This window comes from Trichechus manatus, unplaced genomic scaffold, assembly GCF_000243295.1.
Source record: "Trichechus manatus latirostris isolate Lorelei unplaced genomic scaffold, TriManLat1.0 scaffold00027, whole genome shotgun sequence".
In the NCBI taxonomy this organism is placed as follows: Eukaryota; Metazoa; Chordata; class Mammalia; order Sirenia; family Trichechidae; genus Trichechus; species Trichechus manatus.
Window position 1 is genome coordinate 9,767,879 of NW_004443963.1, and position 23,129 is coordinate 9,791,007.

Consider the following 23,129-nt stretch of genomic DNA (forward strand, 5'->3'; position numbering starts at 1 on the left):
ATCGATTCTAAAATCAGGTAGTGTGAGGCCCCCCACTTTGTTCTTCTTCTTCAGTAATGCTTTACTTATCTGGGGCCTCTTCTCTTTCCATATGAAGTTGGTGATTTGTTTCTTCATCTCATTAAAAAATGCCGTTGGAATTTGGATAAGGATTGCATTGTATCTGTAGATCACTTTGGGTAGATCTGACATTTTCACAACGTGGAGTCTTCCTATCCATGAGCAAGGTAGGTTTTTCCACTTATGGAGGTCTCCTTTGGTTTCCTGTACTAGTGTCTTGCAGTTTTCATTGTATAGGGCTTTTCCATCTCTGGTTAGATTTATTCCTAAGTATTTTATCTTCTTGGGGATATTGTAAATGGTATTTATTTGGTGGTTTCTTTTTTGAAGTTCTCTTTGTTGATGTAGACAAATCCAACTGATTTTTGTATGTTAATCTTGTATCCTGATACTTTGCTGAAATCTTCTATTAGTTCCAGTATTTTTCTTGTGGATTCTTTGGGGTTTTCTGTGTATAAGATCATATCATCTGCAAATAGATATACCTTTACTTCTTCCTTTCCAATTTGGATGCCCTTTATTTCTTTTTCTAGACTAATTGCTCTGGCTAGGACCTCCAGCACAATGTTGAATAAGAGTGGTGATAAAGGACACCCTTGTCTGGTTCCTGTTCTCAAGGGGAATGCTTTCAACTCTCTCCATTTAGGATGATGTTTCCTGTTGACTTTGTCTAAATGCCCTTAATTATGTGGAGGAATTTCCCTTCTATTCCTATTTTGCTGAGAGTTTTTATCATGAATGGGTGTTGGACTTTGTTAAATGCCTTTTCTGCATCTATTGATAAGATCATGTGGTTCTTGTCTTTTGTTGTATTTATGTGATGGATTACATAGATTGTTTTTTTAATGTTGAACTACCCTGCATACCTGGTATAAATCCCACTTCATCATGGTTAATTATTTTTTTTGATATGTTGTTGAATTCTATCAGCTAGAATTTTGTTGAGGATTTTTGCATCAATGTTCATGAGCGATATTGGTCTGTAATTTTCTTTTTTTGTGGTATCTTCACCTGGTTTTGGTATCAGGGTTATGCTGGCTTCATAGAATGAGTTTGGGAGTATTTCATCCTTTTCTGTGCTCTGAAATACCTTTAGTAGTGGTGGTGTTAACTCCTCTCTGAAAGTTTGGTAGAATTCTCCAGCAAAACTGTCTGGGTCAGGGCTTTTTTTTGTTGGGAGTTTGAAAATTACTTTTTCAATCTCTTCTTTTGTTATAGGTTTATTTAGTAGGTCTATCTCTGTTTGTGTTAGTTTAGGTAGGTAGTGAGTTTCTAGAAATTTGTCCATTTCCTCTAGTTTTTTAAATTTGTTAGAGTACAATTTTTCATAAGTATTCTGCTATGATTCTTTTAATTTCAGTTGGGTCTGTTGTGATACCATCCATCTCGTTTCTTATACGGGTTATTTGCTTCCTGTCCTGTTTTCTTTTGTTAGTTTGGCCAATGGTTTATCGATTTTGTTGATCTTTTCAAAGAACAAGCTTTTGATCTTGTTAACTCTTTCAATTGTTTTTCTCTTCTCTATTTCATTTAATTCTGCTCTGATTCTTATCATTTCCTTTCTTCTGGAGCCTCAGGGCTTCTTTTGCTGCTCTCTGTCTACTTGTTCGAGTTGTAGGGTTAATGTTTTCATTTTGCCCCTTTCTTCTTTTTGGCTGTGTGCATTTATTGCTATAAACTGACCTCTGAGCACTGCTTTTGCTGTGTCCCAAAGGTTCTGGTAGGATGTGTTTTCATTCTCATTTGATTCTATGAATTTCTTTATTCCATCCTTAATTTCTTCTATAACCCAGTAGTTTTTGAGCAAGGTGTTGTTCAGTTTCCATGTGTTTGATTTTTTTTCCTTGCTTTTTCTGTTATTGATTTCTACTTTATGGTCATTTTATGGCTTTATGGTCAGAAAAGATGCTTTGTAATATTTTGACGCTTTGGATTCTGCTAAGGCTTGCTTTATGGCCTAATATGTGGTCTATTCTTGAGAATGTTCCATGTGCTTTGGAAAAGAAAGTATACTTGGGTGCTGTTGCGTCGAGTGTTCAGTATATGTCCGTAAGATCAAGTTGGTTGATTGTAGCATTTAGATCTTCCATGTCTTTATTGAGCTTTTTTCTGGATGTTCTGTCTTTCACTGAAAGTGGTGCATTGAAGTCTCTTACTACTATGGTGGAGCTCTCTTTCTTTTGAATGCTGTTAGAGTTTGTTTTATGTATTTTGGAGCCCTGTCATTGGGTGTGTAAATATTTATTATAGTTATGTTCTCCTGGTGTATTGATCCTTTAATCATTATAGAGTGTCCTTCCTTATCATTTGCAGTAGATTTTAAAGTCTATTTTGTCAGAGATTAATATTGCCACTGCTGCTCTTTTTTGAGTGCTGTTTTCTTGATAAATTTTTTCCATCCTTTGAGTTTTAGTTTGTTTGTGTCTTTAAGTCTAAGGTGTGTCTCTTGTAGGCACCATATAGATGGATCATGTTTTTTTATCCATTCTGCCACTCTCTGTCTCTTTATAGGTACATTTAGTCCACTTATACTCAGCGTAATTATTGACAGGTATGAGTTTAGTGCTGTCATTTTGATGTCTTTTTTTGTGTGTTGTTGACAGTTTCTTTGTTCCACTTAATTTTCTGTGCTGAGTCATTTTTCTTCATGTATTTTCTTTTCATCTTTTTCATTGTTGTTGATTTTGTATTTGCTGAGTCTTTATACTTTTTTTTTTTGTTTTATTTTGATGTGTAGAACTGTTAGTTTCCTTTGTGGTTACCTTAGCATTTACCCCTATTTTTCTAAGTTTAAACCAATCTTTTATTTCTTTATCTCACCTTGATTTCCTCTCCATATGAAAGATCTATGACTACATTTTTTAAGTCCCTCTTTTTTGTTTTAATGTTGTCATCTTTTGCATACTGACATCTCTGTTTCCCTAACTTGAGTGTTTTAGCTTTGACTTATTTTTGTGACTTCCCTATCTAGGTTGTTATCTGGTTGCTCTGTCCTGTGTTCTAGTCTTGGGTTGTTATCTGATGTTACTGATTTTCTAACTGGAGGACTCCCTTTAGTATTTCTTGTAATTTTGGTTTGGTTTTTGCAAATTCCCTAAACTTCTATTTATCCGGAAATGCCCTAATTTCACCATCATATTTGAGAGACAGTTTTGCTGGATATGTAATTCTTGGCTGGCAACTTTTTCCCCTCAAGGCTTTATATATGTCATCCCATTGCCTTCTTGCCTGCATGGTTTCTGCTGAGTAGTTCGAGCTTAGTCTTATTGACTCTTCTTTGCAGATAACTTTTCATTTATCCCCAGCTGCTCTTAAAATTCTCTCTGTATCTTTGGTTTTTTGGCAAGTTTGATTATAATACATCTTGGTGACTTTCTTTTGGGATCTACCTTATGTGGGGTTTGATGAGCATCTTGGATAAATATCTTCTCATCTTTCATGATATGAGGCAAGTTTTCTGCCAAGAAATCTTCAACAATTCTCTCTGTATTTTCTGTTATGTTCTGGTACTCCAATCACTCGTAGGTTATTCCTCTTGATAGAGTCTCACATAATTCTTAGAGTTTCTTCATTTTTTAAAATTCTTTTATCTGATTTTTCCTCACATAAGTTGGTGTCAAGTGCTTTATCTTCAATCTCACTAATTCTGACTTCTATTGCCTCAGTTCTGCTTCTATAACTTTCTAACGAGTTGTCTAATTCTGAAATTTTATTGTTAATCTTCTGGATTTGATTGCTGTCTTTCTGTGGATTCTTGCAGCCTATTAAATTTGTCATTATGCTCTTGAATAACCTTCTTAAGATCTTCTGTTGCTTTTTCTGCGTGTTCCTTGGCTTGGTCTGCGTTTTGAATGATCTCCTTCCTGATATCTTGAAGAATTCTGTATATTAATCTTTCGTATTCTACCTCTGGTAATTCCAAGAAATTCTCTTCCTCTGGAAAATTTCTTGATTCTTTGTTTTGGGAGCTTGCTGAAGTCATCATGGTCTGCCTGCTTATGTGATTTGATATTGACTGTTGTCTCTGAGCCATCAATAAGATATTTATTTTTTGTTTGCTTACTGTGTCCGAGCTTCTTATTTTGATATGCCCAGATAGGCTGCTCTGTGAGCTAGTTTTATTATTGGGGGTATTTGAGGCTCTAAAGTCCTGTCTCCAGGAAGTTAGATCTGTTAATAGGTATGTGGGCCCAGGAATCTGTTTACTTTTCTTGTATTAATTCAGCTCAGGTGTCCAGGTAGTCGGTCACCAAGTGTGTGGTGAAGGCTCTCACCTACAGTCCTAGCCAGGCATGGGTGATTAGTGTAGGCACAGGTATCTGGCTGCAGTAAGGCATCACATGCTGAGCAAGGCAGGGGCTGACGGATGCCCCCGAGTGTCTGGGAGGAAAGCATGTCCGTCTTCCCTAGACCGCATAGGTTGGTGGGTTTTTGAGCCTGGCTGACATCTTGACTGTAATTTCATGAAAGACCCTGAGCCAGAACACCCAGGTAAGCCACCTCAAATTCCTGGTCCATGGAAACTGTGAGATAATAGTGCTTTTGGTTTTAAGCTGTGAAGCTTTGGGGTGGTTGATACACAGTAATAGATTACTAATATACCCTCTGACAAGGATCTCTGACTACAAACTTTTACATCTTGCTGTTATCATCTTATATAGGTCATTAATTATTCACTGTTTTATCAAGTTTACGCAAAGTTTTAGGTCTTCTTCCTGAGCTATTTATACATATTTTCCCTAGTTGAGTTTGACTTATAGGTAAATACCTGTCATGGATTGAATTGTGTCCCCCAAAAATATCTGTCAACTTGGCTAGGTCATGATTCCCGGTATTGTATGATTGTCTACCATTTTATCATCTGATGTGATTTCCCTATGTGTTGTAAATGCTATCACTCTGATGTAATAAGATAGATTAGCGGCAGTTATGTTGATGAGGTCCACAAGATTAGATGGTGTCTTAAGCCAATCTCTTTTGAGATATAAAAGAGAGAAGTGAGCAGAGAGACACAGGGACCTCATACCATCAAGAAGCAGTGACGGGAGTAGAATGCATCCTTTGGACCTGAGGTTTCTGTGCTGAAATTCTCCTAGACCAAGGAAAGACTGATGCATCACAAGGACCTTCCTCCAGAGCCGACAGAGAAAGCCTTCCCCTGGAGCTGACACCTGAATTTGTACTCGTAGCCTACTACACTGTGAGAATAAAGCCATCTTTCTTAAAGCCACCCACTTGTGGTATTTCTGCTATAGCAGCACTAGATGACTAGGACAACAACTTAGGTCTGAATCTTCTTTCTGCCCTGAATTAGATGCATGTCCTTTGTATGCCCACTCTCTTAACTTCTTTGAATCCTAGTTTCTTCACATCTGTAAAGTGAGAACAATATATTTTACCCAATTTACAAGAATATTATGATGATCAAAAGAGAAACTGTATGCAAATTTGCTTTGGAAACTGTAAAAGCCTATATGAAATAGGAGAACTCTAATAAAAATTTATATCACAGGCCTGTAAGTTCTATTTGTGGGGAGTTGTTGTTCTACAGTTATATGCTTATGAGGGAGAAGAATGGCCATTTGCTAAGACAGTTCAAGCTCATACTTACCACTACCCCTTTGCTAACAAACTTTCCAAGTACTTGGAAAGTTGCATTTAATAGAAAGTCCACCGCACTGGGAGCCAAAGAACCCCATTGCCAGAAACTCATATTTCCCTCTCAGATGTCAAGGTTAAAATTTTTTTCTTCTAGAAATTTTATATCCATATATATGTTTGTACCTACTCTTAAAAACAAAAAAGATGTAAATGCAGAACAATGGTTCTGCAATTTTCTTTATAAAAATGCAGAACCATTGTATCTTGTATCTTAACATACCTTATGTGATAGATCCTATCAGGGCATATAAATCTACTTTATTGTTTTATTTGCTTACTAGATTTCCATTGTATGGTTGTTGCTGCTATCAGGTGCCACTGTGTCAGTTCCGACTTACAGCGATCCTATGTACAACAGAACAAAACACTGCCCGGTCCTGTGCCATCCTCACAATCGTTGTTATGTTTGAGCCCATTGTTGTAGCCACTGTGTTAACCCATCTCGTTGAGGGTTCTCCCTTGTTTTGCTGACCTTCTACTTTACCAAGCATGATGTCCTTCTCCAGGAACTGGCCCCTCCTGATAACATGGCCAAAGTATGTGAGACGAAATCTCACCATCCTCGCTTCCAAGGAGCATTCTGGCTGTACTTCTTCCGAGACAGATTTGTTTATTCTTCTGGCAGTCCACATTATATCCAATATTCTTTGCCAACATCATAATTCATAGGCATCAATTCTCCTTTGATCGTCCTTATTCACTGTCCAGGTTTCGCATGCATCCTCAAAGTGGTATCTTTGCTTTTTAACATTTTAAAGAGGTCTTTTGTAGCTGATTTGCCCAATGCATAGATGTTCCATAATTCAGCCAATTCTTTATTGATGAACAGTTTTTTTTTTTTTGGACAGGAATAAGCTATACTGTTTAATACTTATCATGAAAGCAATTTAACATAGCAGTTAGGACTTTAATTTTGAGTCAGATGCTGGAAATACTACTAGCCAAGCATTCCATGAATGCTCATTACAAGCCAGGATGATGAGACTTTGTCTTACATACTTTGCTCATGTTATCAGGAGGGACCAGTCCCTGGAGAAGGACATCATGCTTGGTAGAGGGTCAGCAAAAAAAAGGAAGACCCTTGACAAGATGGATTGACACAGTAGCTGCAACAATGGGCTCAAGTAAAACGATTGTGAGGATGGCGCAGGACCAGGCAGTGTTTCATTCTGTTGTACATAGGGTTGCTATGAGTCAGAATAGACTCAATGGCACCTAACAACAACGACAAGCGTCCCTGGGCTGTACAAACCTCAGTTTCTCCAACTGAAAACCTGAATCAAGAACAGCCATTTTCCAGAGCTATAAAGGCTAAATGAAATTATTTGCAAAGCATCCAGCATAGAACTTGGCAAGAAAGCTTTCAAGAAATCCTTTATTAGTGGTCCTTGAAAAATTGGGATTCAGTCCGTTAACAGCTGCTCGGTATTTTGCTGCTGTTGCTGTTTGTTGTAGCAGCTGACAACAGGAACAGGGGATTAAGCGCAGCATTTGACCTAACTAATGAGGTCTCTAAATTGAAAACAATTTAAGCTTTTCCTCACAATCTACTGTATTATTGGTACTGTTTTGTCTATCACTTTGTGATTTTCTCAAGGTGGGCCCTGAATGTGGAAAATGAGGGAGTCAGATGACCAGATTTCAAACTGCTGGGGGATACTGGTTGGAAAGTTAAGGAGTGTATCTCAGCCCATCACCCCTTATAGAGTTTATCTGTTGTATATGTTGTACTTTCACATAAAGTCTAGTTGATAAATTTCCTTGGCACAAAGTTTGAAGAACCATTGGGTTCATTCATTAATTCTTTCCTTCATTCAGAATGCATTTATTGAGCATTTTCCAAGCCCAAATGCTGTGACAGGGCTGAGATTCAGTCTCCAATCTCAGACACCTACAATGTACAGAGTAGCAAGTAATCCCAACAATTACAATACAGCGTTCACCATAGCCCATGAATCTTCAGCTCTGTAATACTGAACTTCTTATGGCTACCCTGAATATGCATGCCATTTGACCTTTCCCCATCTTCGTATACACTGTTCTCTATTGTCCAATCCTACTTTCGTTAAGCTTGAAAAATATCCTAGTTATACTTTAAAATGCGGTTTAAATGTCGCTCCCAGTTAATCAACTCCGTATCATGTACATACTCCTGCTGTTGCAGTTACTACGTACACCACAAATGGCCATTATTTATCTATATAAAGTATTTATTTATGGTACAGTATGCACAGGGGTAGGTGGTGAACAAGATAAACTTGGTTCTCGACCTTACAGGCAGGAGTTTCGCCTGTGGGAGGCGAACAATACAGTAATTAATAAATTAAAAGAAAAACTCAGATTTTGATGTATTCTAAGAAGGTAACTGTGTGATGTAACAATACTCAGTGCTTTGACATACATTATCCCATTTAATTCTGTTTGAACAAAGCGCTGCAGACGCACAAAGAAGGAAGTTACCGGAGCCTCGGCTCAATCCAAGGGCTTCTCAGAACAGGTGCCACTAGAACTGGGCGTTGATGAAGGAACAGGCGTTCGCCACGCAGGAAATGGGGTAAGAACTAGGTACACATGAGTCGTGGTGCGTGGTGCGTTGTACCGTCCGCCGCATCTCTTTCAGCCACAACGTTCTTCCAGGCACATCTGGCAGGAGTCGGGACAGCTACCTCAGCGGTAGAGCCCGGACACCGGCGTACCGCGACGACCTCGGCGCCTGCGCGGCGCGCTCCTCCCTCCGCGCCGCCAGCTTGGACCTCCGCGCCCCGGCGGCCAGGAAGCCGCACGCTCTCAGGTAGCGCCGTAGCACGCCGAGTCATCGATCGGAAGTTCCCTTGCAGCAGGGCTCGGCGCTGGACGCCAGCTGCCTGTTCGCCGGGTCGGCTCTAGGGGGCGACCTTATAGGAGGGACAGAGCGCCCTTGTTCCAGGGACTAGCTGGCTGAGCGGTCGCCGTAGCGGCGACTTTTCTCCGTTACACCTCAGCACTTTAACAGCACCGGTAGTCCTCGCTCCGCTTGAGGCGGGAGCTGCTTGGCCCCGCCGTCGCCACTGTCGCCGCCGCCAGGTCCAAGCCCCTGGCTACTCCCGCTGCCGCCATGAAGCTGCGGGTCCGGCTTCAGAAGCGGACTTGGCCTCTGGAGATGCCGGAAGCGGAGCCGACGCTGGGGCAGCTGCGCGCCCACCTGGGCCAGGCCCTGTTGCCCACTTGTGGATACAGGTACGCGGGGGCGGCTGGGGGTGAGGCCCGGCCGTGGAGGTTGGTGGTGTACGGTGGGAGAAGTGATAGTGTAACTCGGACGTTTGCGTGTGACTCTGCGCTCTCGAGGGCGTGGGTACCCATGTGTGACGCCGTGAGGTTTGGGGTTGCCTGTGCTACTGCTGGCCCCGGCATCGCTGAGCGCTCCGCTGGGGTGCGGGGACGCCCCGGGCCGTCACGTGAGGGCTCGGCGCTTTGACGGCGTCGCCGTTCGGAAGCGCTCCTGGTACTGTGACTCGCGCGGCCTCGGAGGCAGTGCCAGGGTGACGCGTCGGGTCGTGAGCGGGGAGCTGGGGTTGCTTTTGCCGAAGTCCCGGCTGCGAGGACACATGGCCCAGCCTCCCGGGGGCTCCGACCCCCTCCAGAGTAAGTAACCGACTCCGATTTTGTGGTAAACGAAACCATGGATAGGATAGAACGCACAATTCACAGGATTTTTAAAATTTAAAGTTGGAAATGATGACCTTGGCTTGGTTTAAACCTTTCCAGACTCTAGGGGTTTAAGTTCACTTTCTGCGCCTGTTCGAGTATTTCAGTGAAACGGTTTGGGAAGTACTACAAGTTAACAATCTGCCCTCCATCCGAAGCCATCCTTAATTTGTACCGCTGCTGTAGGCAGCAGTAATTTTAAGACAACGTTTAGTGTCTATGTGCCAGGCCCAGGGGTGACAACTTTCACTGATCCCGCTGCAAAGTTTCCCAAAGTACAGCCGGTAAAAGTGCTTCACATCATGTTATTGTCCTGGGCGAGATGTTGCTTCTTCGTTAAAACTTTGGGCCTTATAATGACGCTGGGGAACTTGCAGTGTTAGGACAGTGAAGTTAAGAGGTAAAGGATTAAATTCTGTTAATTTGTGGGGCTGCTGTTGAGGTGTTTTGTTTCCATAGAAGATATTTTCTGGGGACAGTAATCTGGGAATAGAGGACAAAATAAAGGTGATTCTTTTCAAATATTGAGCTAATGAACTCGGAATTTTGAGCTAAGACGAAAGAAGTTCCTTTGGGGGGCTTTTTGGGTGAATTCTTCAAGAGAAAACCTTGTTAATTGAGGTTGTTCCTTTCATAAGACTGTTAATAAGCGTCCAGTTTATTTTTAGGGAGTTAAGTAAAGTGAGGCCATATTATGATCTCACTTTTTCCTTTTTAAAGTTAAGACATTATTAGATTAAAAGTAAGCCTGTTTTCCTCCAAATTTTAAAAAAATGAGGTATTGACATAATTTCTTTTAAGTGACATGAGTATTGTTAATTTTTTTGCCTTAAACCTAAATGTTTTGCTTGCTGCTGTCATTACCCCATCATAAATTTTCAAAATTAGCTTCTTTTCAAGGCATTTTCATATATATATCTATATATTTTACTGTTATTAGTTTTTAATTAGGCAGGATGATCTTGAAAGAATGTGAAACACAGTGTGACTCTTGTTTGTGAAGAGCTTAAGTTCATTTCTCTTCCAGGTTCGTTTTTTACAGTTAAGGCTGATTTACAGGAGGGAATTTAAGTTGCAGCTTATTAAAATAAATGTGTTCTTTTGAAAGTATGTTCATTGTATAGTAAAAGGACAGTTTTAAAAGGTGTACATATGACATTGTGATTTTCAGTGTCTTTACTGAGCAAGTAGATTTGGGATTGTCATAAAAATGTTTTGAAAAAGCCTGGGAGTTTGTCGGATTTCATTTTCTGTTAAACTTAAAATTTAAGTTCAGAAAACAGAACAATTTCAGAAAACAACTGTTTTAAACCCCCCTCCTGGAAAACTACATGTTATTTTAGAAATAGCTCTTCCCTTTTTTTAAAGGGTGAAGAGAGGGTGATGGTTTTTATTAAGCAGACAGTTCTTTGCCTTTTCTACAAATAGATATTTGTATTCGATACTGTTAAAAGAAAACCTTTTGCTGTGACAAAGGATCCATAAATGCGTATAGTTCACTTGAGATGTTTTTCCTTTTTCTGCTAAAGCTGGGATGGTGTTTTTATAGGCAGCTGGCAGATTTTCAACATTTTTTCTCAAAAACATTTTGAATCCGAAGCAGAGCCACTTGTTTTCTGAGAAGCAGGAGTGGTTTCTATTCCAGTAATTTCTCTACCAAGGATTTTTTTTTTTTAATTTTAATTTTTTATTTTTTTTATATTTTATTGTACTTCAGGTGAAGGCTTACAGAACAAATAGTTTTTCATGAAACAGTAGTACACATGTTGTTTTATGACATTGGTTAACAACCCCACAACATCTTAACCCCCTAAATTCTCAACCTTTTTTTTTTTGGTGAAAATACACATAGCCGAAGATAACACCGTTTCAAAAATTTCTACATACACAGTTCAGTGACATTGACTACGCTCTTCCAATTGTGCTGTTATTCTCACTTAAGATGAAGGCTTACAGAACAAAATAGTTTCTCATTTAACAGTTACTACAAATGTTGCCCTATGACAATGGCTAACAATCTCACAACACCAACAATATCCTTACTCAACCTTGGGTTCCCTATCACCAGCTTGCTTGTCCCCTTCTGCCTTCTGGCCCTTGTCACTGGACTCCTGTACCTCGTTAGTCTCATTTGGTTTTACGGGGCTGTCCACTCCCAGGCTGAACAGTGAACCTCGGAGGTAACTTCACCACTGAGCTGAAAGGGTGTCTGGGGCCATACTCTCGGGGTTTCTCCAGTCTCCTTTAGGGCAGTAAATCTGGTCTTTTTTTTTGTGAGTTAGAATTACGCTCTACATTCTTCTCCAGCTCTGTCCAGAACCCTCTGTTGTGATCCTGGTCAGAGCAGTCAGTGGTGGTAGCCGGGCACCATCTAGCTGTACTGGACTCAGTCCGGTGGAGGCCTTTCTACCAAGGATTTTTTAAGTGGTGATAAAAAAAAAAAATGTACTTACAGTTGAAAGGAAAACAAATGAATTATTTTGAGCACTTTTGAAAATGCAGCATTGTACATAAGAAAATACAATGTGATTGTCAAAGGACTTTATCCTTTGTTAACGTCTCAAAAAGTTAATGAAGTCAGCATTCCTGAGTGTAAATGGTCTTACAGAACCTTTTACAATGGTTTTGTTTTCCCTCGACACCATGTGGGGAAATGATGGTTATCCTTACAAAGTCAGATAATTGTGATACAGAAAGAGGGAGTTCATTGCCTAAGGTTTACTAGAGCTCTTCGATAGTTCAGCAGCGAGTTTTTCAATTTCTGCTGTCTTCCATGTAGAAGAACGCATCCTCAGTAGGAGGGATGCAACTTGTCATCATCAGTAGGAGGGATAATTTGTACTCTGTCATCTACATATGCTCATCTAACTTCTGTGATTATGAATAGTTATGTAGGACGTGGGTCTAGGTTTCTGAACCAAAGTAAGCTGACTGTCCTGCATGGACATTGAATAGGCAGCCCTGATTTCAGTCTCATCATGGTATTCCCAATAACTTTTGGTGGTTGCGTTTTTATTCCACAAATACTTAAGAGTACCTACTATTTGCCAGGTGCTGGAGATACTGTGTTGCACCGGACAGACAAGATTCTGATCTTATGAAACTTAAATTCTAGTGGTGGGGTAAGGAAGACAGAGATAAACAGATAAATATGATGTTTTCAAATAGTGGTATTACAATAAAAATAAAACAGAATGGACTAGAGAGTGATAGAGGCGGGGGGAAGGCATCCCTGAAGAGGGGACACTTGATCTGAGACCTGAACGGTGAGAAGGAGCCAGTCATTTCAAGATCTGGAAGAACAAGTGCAAAGGCCCAAAGGCTGCAAGGAAGTTGATCTGCTTGGAGGAATAGATACAAAGCTCCTGTGAATAGGAAACAGTGTGCAAGAACAGTGGCACAAGATGAGGTAGAAGTGAGTACGGATCAAATGATAAAAGTCTTTGGAGGCCACGTGTCTTTTAGTCATCTAGTGCTCCTCTAACAGAAGTACAACGAGTGGATGGCCTCAACAAAGAGAAGTTTATTCTCTCACAGTCCAGTAGGCTACAAGTTCAAATTCAGGACATTAGCTCCAGGGGAGCTTTCTCCATTGGCTCTGGAGGAAGGTCCGTGTCATCAGTCTTCCTTTGGTCTGGGGGCTTCTCTGTGCAGGAACCTCAGGTCCAAAGGACACACTCTGCTCCCGGCACTGCTTTCTTGGTGGTAAGAGGTTCCATGTGTCTCTGCTTGCTTCTCTCTTTTATATTTCAAAAGAGATTGGCTTAAGACACTATCCAATCTTGTAAACCTCATCAGTATAACCTCATCACAGTGATAGAATTTACAGCACATAAGGAGATCACATATAACCTCATCATAGTGATAGAGTTTACAACACATAAGGAAATCACATCAGATTACCCAATCATACAGTAATGGGAATCATGACCTAGCCAAGTTGACAGAATTTTGGGGGGGACACAATTCAATCCATGACACCATGTTAAGGATATTATTCAAAGTTCAGTTAGAGGCCATTGGAGAGTTCTAAGCAGAGAGATTATGTGATACCAGTTACATTTTAAAAAGGCTGTATTTCCTTGGATCTAAGTTGCCATCAGTTATAAGACACATATTGTTTTATGTAACACTTAAGAGAGAAAAATGCTGCCTGTTAAACTGCCATGTCATGGATTTTAAGAAGTATTCCAATTTCCAAGATGTTTAAATGTAAAAAAAGTATGTATCTTAGGATCGATTAAAACATGGATTAATGATAGAAAATACTGTATCCTGTCCCCCAGGCTAGAGTTTTAGTCATTAGAAATCTGTAACTTAGGTATTCGATGATAAAAACAAATAATTTTGATACCTTTCTCAAAACTTTAACCTCTTGTTTTTTTTTTTCGTTTGTTTTGTTTTTGTTTCTTAGTTCTTCTTGGGCCATATAGCGTACCTTAAATGTGTTCCAAATGTATTATTGAGGGTTATGGTAACAGGTAGCCCTCACTATCCTTATTCGTCTTTCTTGGCAGTTCTGATACCCGGTTTGCAATTACATTGAACAACAAAGATGCCCTCACTGAAGATGAAGAGACCTTGGCTTCATATGGGATTGTTTCTGGGGACTTGATATGTTTGATTCTTGAAGATGCCATTCCAGCACCTAATTTACCTTCATCCACAGATTCAGAGCATTCTTCACTCCAGAGTAATGACCCACCCTCTTTGGCCGCCAGCTCCAACCAGTCCAGCATACAAGATGAACAACTGATTGATTCATTCCAAGGACAGGCAGCCCAATCTGATGTCAGGAATGATGACAGTATGGTGGGTATTAAAGACCAAAACACAAAATAGGGTGGTTGATAAATCACGTTGATCACTTCAGCCGAATTCCGCCCAGTCAGGATGATTGTCATCTCTAGATTACATATCATATCCACATTCTGGCTGTACTTCTCCCAAGACAGACTTGTTCATTCTTCTGGCAGTCCATGGTATAGTCAATATTCTTCACCAATACCTAGTGACTGCTTTTGTGCCTTTGCTTTTGCTGTCCACCCAGCCTGGCATTCACTACCTTTCCCCCCTCTCCTATTTGTATTTCTACCTATCTTCCAAGGCCCTTGCCAACCATAGCCCAGTAATTTTCCTTAATGTCTTTGTACTGATTATATTTTTTGCCTTGTAAGCACCTCATTAGTGTTTATTATCCTGGCTTTTAATTTCTTATATGGTACAAATTATCACTTTTATTACTTAATTTTTTAATACTAGTACATATGCTGTCTTGTTAATTGTTTTGTATGTGTATACTTATCACCACAACTAAATTTGTTTGTGGGCCTTAAACATTTATAAGTATTTATGGTGCCAGTTGGCAGTTGGAATCCACCAGCTGTTCCTTGGAAACCCTATGGGGCAGTTCTACTCTGTCCTCTAGGGTTGCTGTGAGTTGGAATTGACTTGACGGCAGTAGGTTTGGTTTGGTTTTTGATATAATGGCATTAGGTATAGATAGGTATTAAAAATACTTTTTGACAGGTTGGTAAATTGTGAAAATCATCTATATCCAGATACATGAATTTTATTTTTAATAATAATATCCAGAGAGGTTTTAAATAAATTAGAAAACATTTACAAAGCTCAAAGTATTTCTGTATTAACTTTAATTTTTAAAGAAATTTTTGTGTGTGTGTTTCTGTCTCATAGAGGTAATCTGGGGGATGAGTAAGAATCTTTTGCCATATATTTAAATTACATTTCTGAATCTTTTTTACTGATAGACTCACTCAGAGATGACCTCTGGTAGAGGGGAGACTCACTCAGAGATGGCTTCTGGTAGAGGGGCCCATTCCCTTCTGTGTACTGTTAAAATCATACAGTAAGATGGAACATTTTTTGTAGTATATGTAATAGTTACTAGTTTCCTTCTGGAAACTTTTGAGAAGTTAACGGTGCCTCAAGTTATTAATTTCATTTCTTAAAAGCATGGCTTGTATTCTAAGGCTTGTATAGGGTGCTGTAAAATCTTAGTGTGGAAACAGAGCTTGAAATCTCATAAATAATGCTTTATGTACTTGAATCAGTAGGATCAGCTAATTAAAAGTAGAATGAAACGTTAGGAAAGGAAAATAGACGGGTAAAACTTGAAACACTAAGGGGAAAATTTTACTCTTGTAGTTAAGTGTAAATTAATCTTATTACACTGTATTTGGGAATTCATCCAGTACCTTTTGAGTCTTTAATGAGAAACACAGATAACATGGTATCAGACCCCAGTATTAGCTCTAACCTGCATGTTAGTCACTTGTTTCAGTCTTTTGTAAAATGATCTGTTCAGAGAGGTGGTGCTCACCATTTTTTAAATTTTTCCATAAATATTCTCTCCCACATGGCTGTCATTAGGTAGTAAATGATCCAAAGTTAGGCATAATAATAGGTAAAGAGCCTATACACTTGATAATTTAGCTAGGCCTTAAGTTTTTTTTAATTCAGTGCTTTCTATTTGCTCAGAAAATGCGGCAGAAATGGTTTTGTGCCATACCTCCTTTCTAGGCGGTGTGAATTGTTGTGGTCCTCTAGGTTTTAGGAAGTGAATTTGGGTCTTTTCCGTAAGCCATCAGAGCTTAGGTCCTCGGGGATTTTGGAAGAAGAGCTGTCACCTGTGACTTCCTTCCATTCCTCCAACCTTGTAAAATTACCCATGAATTTTAATTTCCTCTGCCTCTTTTTCAATGGGAAATGCGAGCATAAAAAGAAGAGACACCAGCTTTGTACTGAGTTCAGCACATGCCTAGGAAACAAACTTTTTGAGCAAAATTAATATAGGTAACAGTTTTATCGAAGCAGTATGTTATATCTAAGAGAGCCGTGAGTCTGAAGATCCGGGTTCCTTTCAAATTTTTATTAGCTGGTAACATGATTGAGTTATTTCATCTTTTCAGAGCCACAGTTATACCATGTTATATATTATAAAAAGGCGACATCATCTGCCTTGCCTATTTTATAGGCTTGTTGTAAGGAGCAAATGAGAAAGCACTTTGAAAACAAAAACATTATGAAATTGTAACATACTACCTTTCAGCATTTCTTCAACAAGCATTTATTGAGTACCCATTATGTGCCAGGTACTGTATTGGGGTTACAAACATGGATGACACGGGGTCTTATCCTTCCTAAGCTTGAAGTCAGAGTGGGATGCAGATGTATAATCAGAAGATTGCAGTACCCCATACCCATTGCCAGCGAGTTGATTCCTGACTCATAGTGACCCTATAGGACAAAGTAGAACTGTCCCATAGGGTTTCCAAGGCTGTAATCATTACCGAAGCTGACTGCTGCGTCTTTCTCCTGAGGAACGGCTAATGAGTCCAAACTGCTGACCTTTTTGGTTAGCAGCCAAGCCCTTAACCACCATGCCACCAGGGTGCCTTGAAAATTGCAGTGCAGTGTGATAAAGTGCAGTGATACAGGCCTTTGCACGGCAGGGTTGTAGTATGAATTACCTCTGCTAAAGAGGTGGGAAGTATCAGAGTGGGGAGGAGGGACTGGCAGAAGGTAAACTTGACCCAGAGTCAGAGATCAGATGACGAAGGGCCTTGCATGTTAAGGAGGTTAGGAGTTTGGACATTATTTTGTAGGCCTGCATTTCTTAAGAGTATTCACTATGAAAACCTTGTTTCATGAGATTGTAAACAAGTGTTACAGGGATGCTGAGTGTTGAGGAATTAAGATAGTGTTTCTTGGTTAAATGTTATGTACACTTTAAAAAAAAAATTATTGGACTTCTCAGAGCGTTTTATAATGCTGATAATTTGTGAATATGGAGGATGAGGTTAGGTAGCTATAGTGTGTAGCATTTTCCAGACTTATTTGGTTGTGGACCCTTTTTTTCCCAAGAATATCTAGGGCCAAATTACAAGGCACAATTTAGAGAAACACTACTGTCTGCTGTCACTTTAGGGAAACATCATTTCTGTCAGTTTGTAATACTGTAGGGGCTCGCGTGTTGCTCTGATGTTGGAAGCTGTGCCACTGGTATTTCAAATATCAGCCTGGTGGACAGGTTTCAGCTGATCTTCCAGACTAAGACAGACTAGGAAGAAGGACCTGGTGGTCTCCTTCTGAAAAAATTTACCAGTGAAAACCTTACGAATAGCAGCGGAATATTGTCTGATATAGTGCTAGAAGATGAGCCCCTCAGGTTGGAAGGCACTCAAAATACAACTGGAGAATAGCTGCCTCTTCAAAGAAGAGTTGACGTTAATGACATGGATGAAGTCAAACTTTTGGGACCTTCATTTGCTGATGTGGCATGACTGAAAATGAGAAGAAACAGCTGCAAACATCCATTAATAATGGAAACGTGGAATGAAAGAAGTATGAATCTAGGAAAACTGGAAATCGTCATAAATGAAATGGAACGCATAAACGTTCATATCCTAGGCATTAGTAAGCTGAAATGGACTGGTACTGGCTGTTTTGAATCAGACAGTCATATGCTATACTATGCTGGCAAAGACAAATTGAAGAGGAATGACGTTGCATTCATCGTCAAAAAGAACGTTTCAAGATCTATTCTGAAGTACAATGCTGTAATGATAGAATAATATCCATACGCCTTCAAGAAGACCAGTTAATAATGATTATTACTCAGATTTGCAGAAAAATAAAATTGAAGATTTTTTTTTACCACATTCTGCAGTCTGAAATTGATCAAACGTGCAGTCAAGATGCATTGATAATTACTGGCTATTGGAATGTCAAAGTTGGAAACAAAGAAGGATCAATAGTTGAAAAATAGGTATTGGTGTTAGAAATGATGCCAGAGATCTGCATGATAGAATTTTGCAAGACCAATGGCTTTTTCATTGCAAATAACCTTTTTTCAACAACATAAATGACGACTGTACATGTTCCTCACCATATGGAATACACAGGAATCAAATCGATTACATCTGTGGAAAGAGACGATGGAAAAGGTCAGTATCATCAATCAGAAGAAGGCCTGGGGCTGACTGCGGAACAGACCGTCAGTTGCTCATATGCAAGTTCAAGCTGAAGCTGAAGAAAATTGGAACAAATCCACAGAGCCAAAGTATGACCTTGAGTATATCCTACCTGAATTTAGAGACCATCTCAAGAATAGATTTGATGCATTGAACACTAATGACCAAAGACCAGACGAGTTGTGGAATGACAACAAGGACGTCACACATGAAGAAAGCAAGAGTCATTAAGAAGACAGGAAAGAAAAGACCAAAGTGGCTATCACAAGAGACTCTGAAACTTGCTCTTGAATGTAGAGTAGCTAAAGCAAAAGGAAGAAATGATGAAGTAAAAGACCTGATCAGATTTCTAAGGGTGACTCAAGAAGACAGAGTAAAGTGCTATAATGAAGTGTCAAAGACCTGGAGTTAGAAAACCAAAAGGGACGAACATGCTCAGCATTTCTCAAGCTGAAAGAACTGAAGAGAAAATTCAAGTTTTGAGTTATAATATTGAAGGATTCTACAGGGAAAATATTAAACAACACAGGAAGCATAAAAAAAAAAAAGATGGAAAGAATACACAGAGTCACTGTATCAAAAAGAATTGGTTGACGTTCAACCATTTCAGGAGGTAACGTGATCAGGAACTGGTGGTAACTGAAGGAAGAGGTCCAAGCGGCACTGAAGACATTGGTGATAAATAAGGCTTCAGGAATTGATGGAATACCAATTGAGATGTTTCAACAAACGCATGTGGCGCTGGAGGTGCTTCTCTGTGCCAAGAAATTTGGAAGACAGCTGCCTGGCCAACTGACTTGAAGAGGTCCATGTTTGTTCCCATTCCAAAGAAAGGTGATCCAACAGAATGCAGAAATTATCGAGCAATATCACTGATATCACACACAAGGAAGATTTTGCTGAGATCATTCAAAAGTGGTTGCAACAGTACATCGACAGGGAACTGCCAAAAATTCAAGCTGGATTCAGGAGAGGATCTGGAACGAGGGATATCATCGTTGATGTCAGATGGATCTTGGCTGAAATCAGAGAATACCAGAAAGATGTTTACCTGTGTTTTATTGACTGTGCAAAGGCATTCAACTGGATTATAACAAATTATGGATAATGTTGCGAAGAATGGGAGTTCCGGAATACTTAATCGTGCTCATGAGGAACCTGTATATAGACCAAGAGGCAGTCGTTCGAACAGAACAAGGGAATAGTGCATCTTTTAAAATCAGGAAAAGTGTGTATCAGGGTTGTATCCTCTCACCATACTTATTCAGTCTGTATACTGAGCAAATAATCTGAGAAGCTGGACTATATTATGAAGACTGCGACATCAAGATTAGAGGAAGACTCATTAACAACTTGCTGTATGCAGATGACATAACTTTACTTGCGGAAAGCAAAGAGGACGTGAAGCACTTATTAATGAAGATCAAAGACTACAGCCTTCAGTATGGATTACACCTTAACATTAAGAGAACAAAAATTCTCACAACTGGACCAATAAGCAATATCATAATTAACAGAGAAAAGATTGAAGATGTCAAGGATATTATTTTACTTGGATCCACAGTCAATACCCATGGAAGCAACAGTCAGGAAATCAACTGATGCATTTTATTGAGTGAATCTGCTGCAAAAGACCCCTTTAAAGTGTGAAAAAGCAAAGATGTCACTTTAAGGACTAAGGTGCACCTGACGCAAGCCATGGTGTTTTCAATAGCCTCATAGGCATGTGAAAGCTGGACAGTGAATAAGAAAGACCGAAGAAGAATCAATGCCTTTGAATTATGGTATTGGCGAAGAATATTGAATATACCATGGATTGCCAGAAGAATGAACAAATCTGTCTGGGAAGAAGTACAGCCAGAATGCTCCTTAGAAGCAAGGATGGCAAGACTTCTCTTACGTACTTTGGACATGTTATCAGGAGGGACCAGTCCCTGGAGAAGGACATCATGCTTGGTAAAGTAGAGGGTCAGTGAAAAAGAGGAAGCTCCTAAATGATATGGATTGACATAGTGGCTGCAACAATGGGCTCAAGCATAACAACAATTGTGAGGATGGCATAGGACCAGGCACTGTTTCCTTCTGTTGTACATGGGGTTGCTATGAGTCAGAATTGACTTGATGGCACCTAACAACAACACTGTCTATATTTGGGAAATGCTGGTGGGTCTTAAGCAGTGACAGAGGACACGATTGGATTTTGAAGTGTCAGAAACACTGGCAGGAGTGGGTGGAATCTATTTGAGGAGAAGAAAGTGGATGCAAGGATTCTTGGCAGGAAGGCTACCGCTGGAAGTCAGGAGATAAATGATCAAAGTCTGAAGCAAGGATGTGCCATTGGAGGGGAAGGGGCAGATTTTAGAGATATTTAGGAGATAGATTCAGTGGAACATTAAAGGCTAATAGACTGAGGTGGAGTTGAGTAGAGTGAGCAGTCTAGGATGTGATTTCCAGGTTTTTGGCATAATCAGCTAAGTAGAATTCAGGAATTAACGGAATTCAGGATGGAGGGAGGAGCAGGTGGCTGACTCGTTTATTTATGAGGGCTTGCTTACAATCTGCCCCATTTCTGAGCCCAGCGATGTGCTTTGGCTTTGAGCACTCATCACAGTTCACCTTAGGATACAAACTACACTGTAAAATGAAAGGTCTACTTGATGAATCCATTGTTTTCCTTCTCCTTTTCAGCCAGGGCCTAGTCAAAATGTTGAAGCAGAGTCAGTTCAATATGCTGTGGATGTGGAAGAGGGCACAGGTTTCTATCCCTCAGAACCAATGCTCTGCAGTGAGACGGTGGAAGGGCAGGTGCCTCATTCTTTGGAGACTCTGTATCATGCAGCTGGCTGTTCTAACGCCAGTGATGCCTTGATTGTGTTGATCCACCTTCTCATGTTGGAATCAGGCTACATACCTCAGGTAAGTATGACAAGCAAAAAGCAAAACTGTTAGATAAGTTTCCCATTGTGAAAGGGGATGTGTAGATAAATATCAGGGTGTTGTATGTTCTAGGTTTTTTTATTAAATGTGGTTGGGTGTGGACCGTGAAATGCCTAACACAGTGACAAGCATATGTAGGGTTTCCAAGGAGCGGCTGGTGAATTCAGACTGTTGACCGTTTGGGTAGCAGCTGAGCTCTTAACTACTGTGTCACCAGGACTCGTACATATGTAACATGTAGATAAAATGTGGTTAGTGGGTGTGGATTGGGCATGACTAGACAGCTGGCTCACTACTTTATTTTTTGTGTTAATGGCTCTATGAAATGGCAGTAACTTAATCAGATGCAGTTAGGAAGAGGGACATTGTTCTTATGTTCTCTGTGCTTGCCTTCATTCACTCATTCATTCATCTGGGGATCTTATTAAAAATGCAGATTCTGATTTAAGTCTGGGGTAGAGCCCTGAGATTCTGCATGTTCCCTCAGGATGCCTTTGCTGCTGGTGTGCAGGCTGTGCTATGAGTAACAAAGATACGGAGTAATTCACTCCATGATCACTGGACACCTGCAGCATGTATACACTGAGCCAGGAATTAGGATGTAAAGATGTTAGGACCGTCCTTGTCCCCAAGGAGTCCATAAGTGCGGGGTGGGGGGGTGGGGACAGAATAATTATAATATGATAAATAACACAATGGAAGTATGTAACATGAACAGAATGTTAGGGGATGAAAGACAGGGAACGACAAACTGGAGGTTTTTTTATTTTTTTTTTTAAAGGTCTTCACAAAGGAAGTGATATTTGAGCCAGGATCTTGAATAATGAATATGACTCTGCGAGGCAGAGAACTGAGTCTTTAAAGAGAGAAATTAATCCCTATTTTATGATGTTATTTTATCTATTAAAAATTTTGATAGAAAAATGTTAGAATATATTATTCTCTGTTAATAGCACTATTAATGATTTAATACATATTATTAAGGGGACTGTATGGAATGCTTATTTCTAGACTGGTTAGGGGCCTCTTGGATTTTTAGTCTTTTTGAGAGTTAAGACCTTTCTTCATTGTTTGTTTCTCTTTCATTTCATTCGCCAGGGGACAGAAGCCAAAGCAGTGTCCATGCCAGAGAAGTGGAAATCGGGTGGTGTGTATAAGCTGCAGTACACGCACCCCCTCTGTAATGGCGGCTCTGCTGCTCTCACCTGTGTGCCTTTGGGAAACCTCATCGTCATAAATGGTGATTGGATAGCAGAGTCATGGTCTTTAGTGCATGAATACCTACATGTTTCTCTCCAAATGTTTTATAGTCACTTCAGTGACTGGCTATCATGATACAGTTATGAGTCTTTCTCAGCTTTAATCCGTAGACCACTGATAACACAGTGTCTGAAAGATTATAGAATATGGGCTTGATGTGTGGGCCAGCAGCAGACTTTTTGGATATCTTAACCTCGTAATTTTTTTTTTTTTTTTTTTTGGGTAGTGAAAATTGTTTGGATACAAGCAATAGAAGCTTTTATCGGGAATAAAGTTGTGATAATAGAAATGAGATGAGTCTATTACGCGTGAACTCTTTGAAGAATACTTTTTCTTTCTTTATGCCTGTGACTTTTTCCTTCCCTTTTTATGTGACTTTTTTTGTTTTTAACCAAGGTCTTGAGCTGAGAGATGGTGAGATTGAGCTGAGGTCACTTTTTATCCAGTTTGACATCTCTGTGAACTGTTAGGTGCAGAAACACTTCTGAGGGTTCTGAGGCCTTAGTATGTTTATATTTTGTACCCCGCCCC

At 39.9% G+C, this 23,129-nt stretch overlaps 1 protein-coding gene across 5 annotated transcripts in view; it reads left to right on the forward strand.

The window, feature by feature from the left end:
* Positions 1-8,629: 8,629 nt before the first annotated feature.
* Positions 8,630-23,129, forward strand: part of FBXO7 (F-box protein 7) — a 32,457-nt gene continuing 17,957 nt past the window's right edge. For 4 of the 5 annotated variants that reach the window (XR_002823652.1, XM_023729022.1, XM_023729019.1 and 1 more), the window contains exons 1-4: positions 8,630-8,937; positions 13,923-14,217; positions 21,090-21,317; positions 22,437-22,578. Coding sequence is in view for 4 of the 5 variants with exons in the window: in XM_023729022.1 (XP_023584790.1) it covers positions 8,816-8,937; positions 13,923-14,217; positions 21,090-21,317; positions 22,437-22,578 (787 nt within the window). In the remaining variant the exon portion in view is untranslated. Of the gene's footprint in view, positions 8,938-8,980; positions 9,343-13,922; positions 14,218-21,089; positions 21,318-22,436; positions 22,579-23,129 lie in introns of those variants that run through there. The other variant, XM_023729020.1, reaches the window with a different exon arrangement.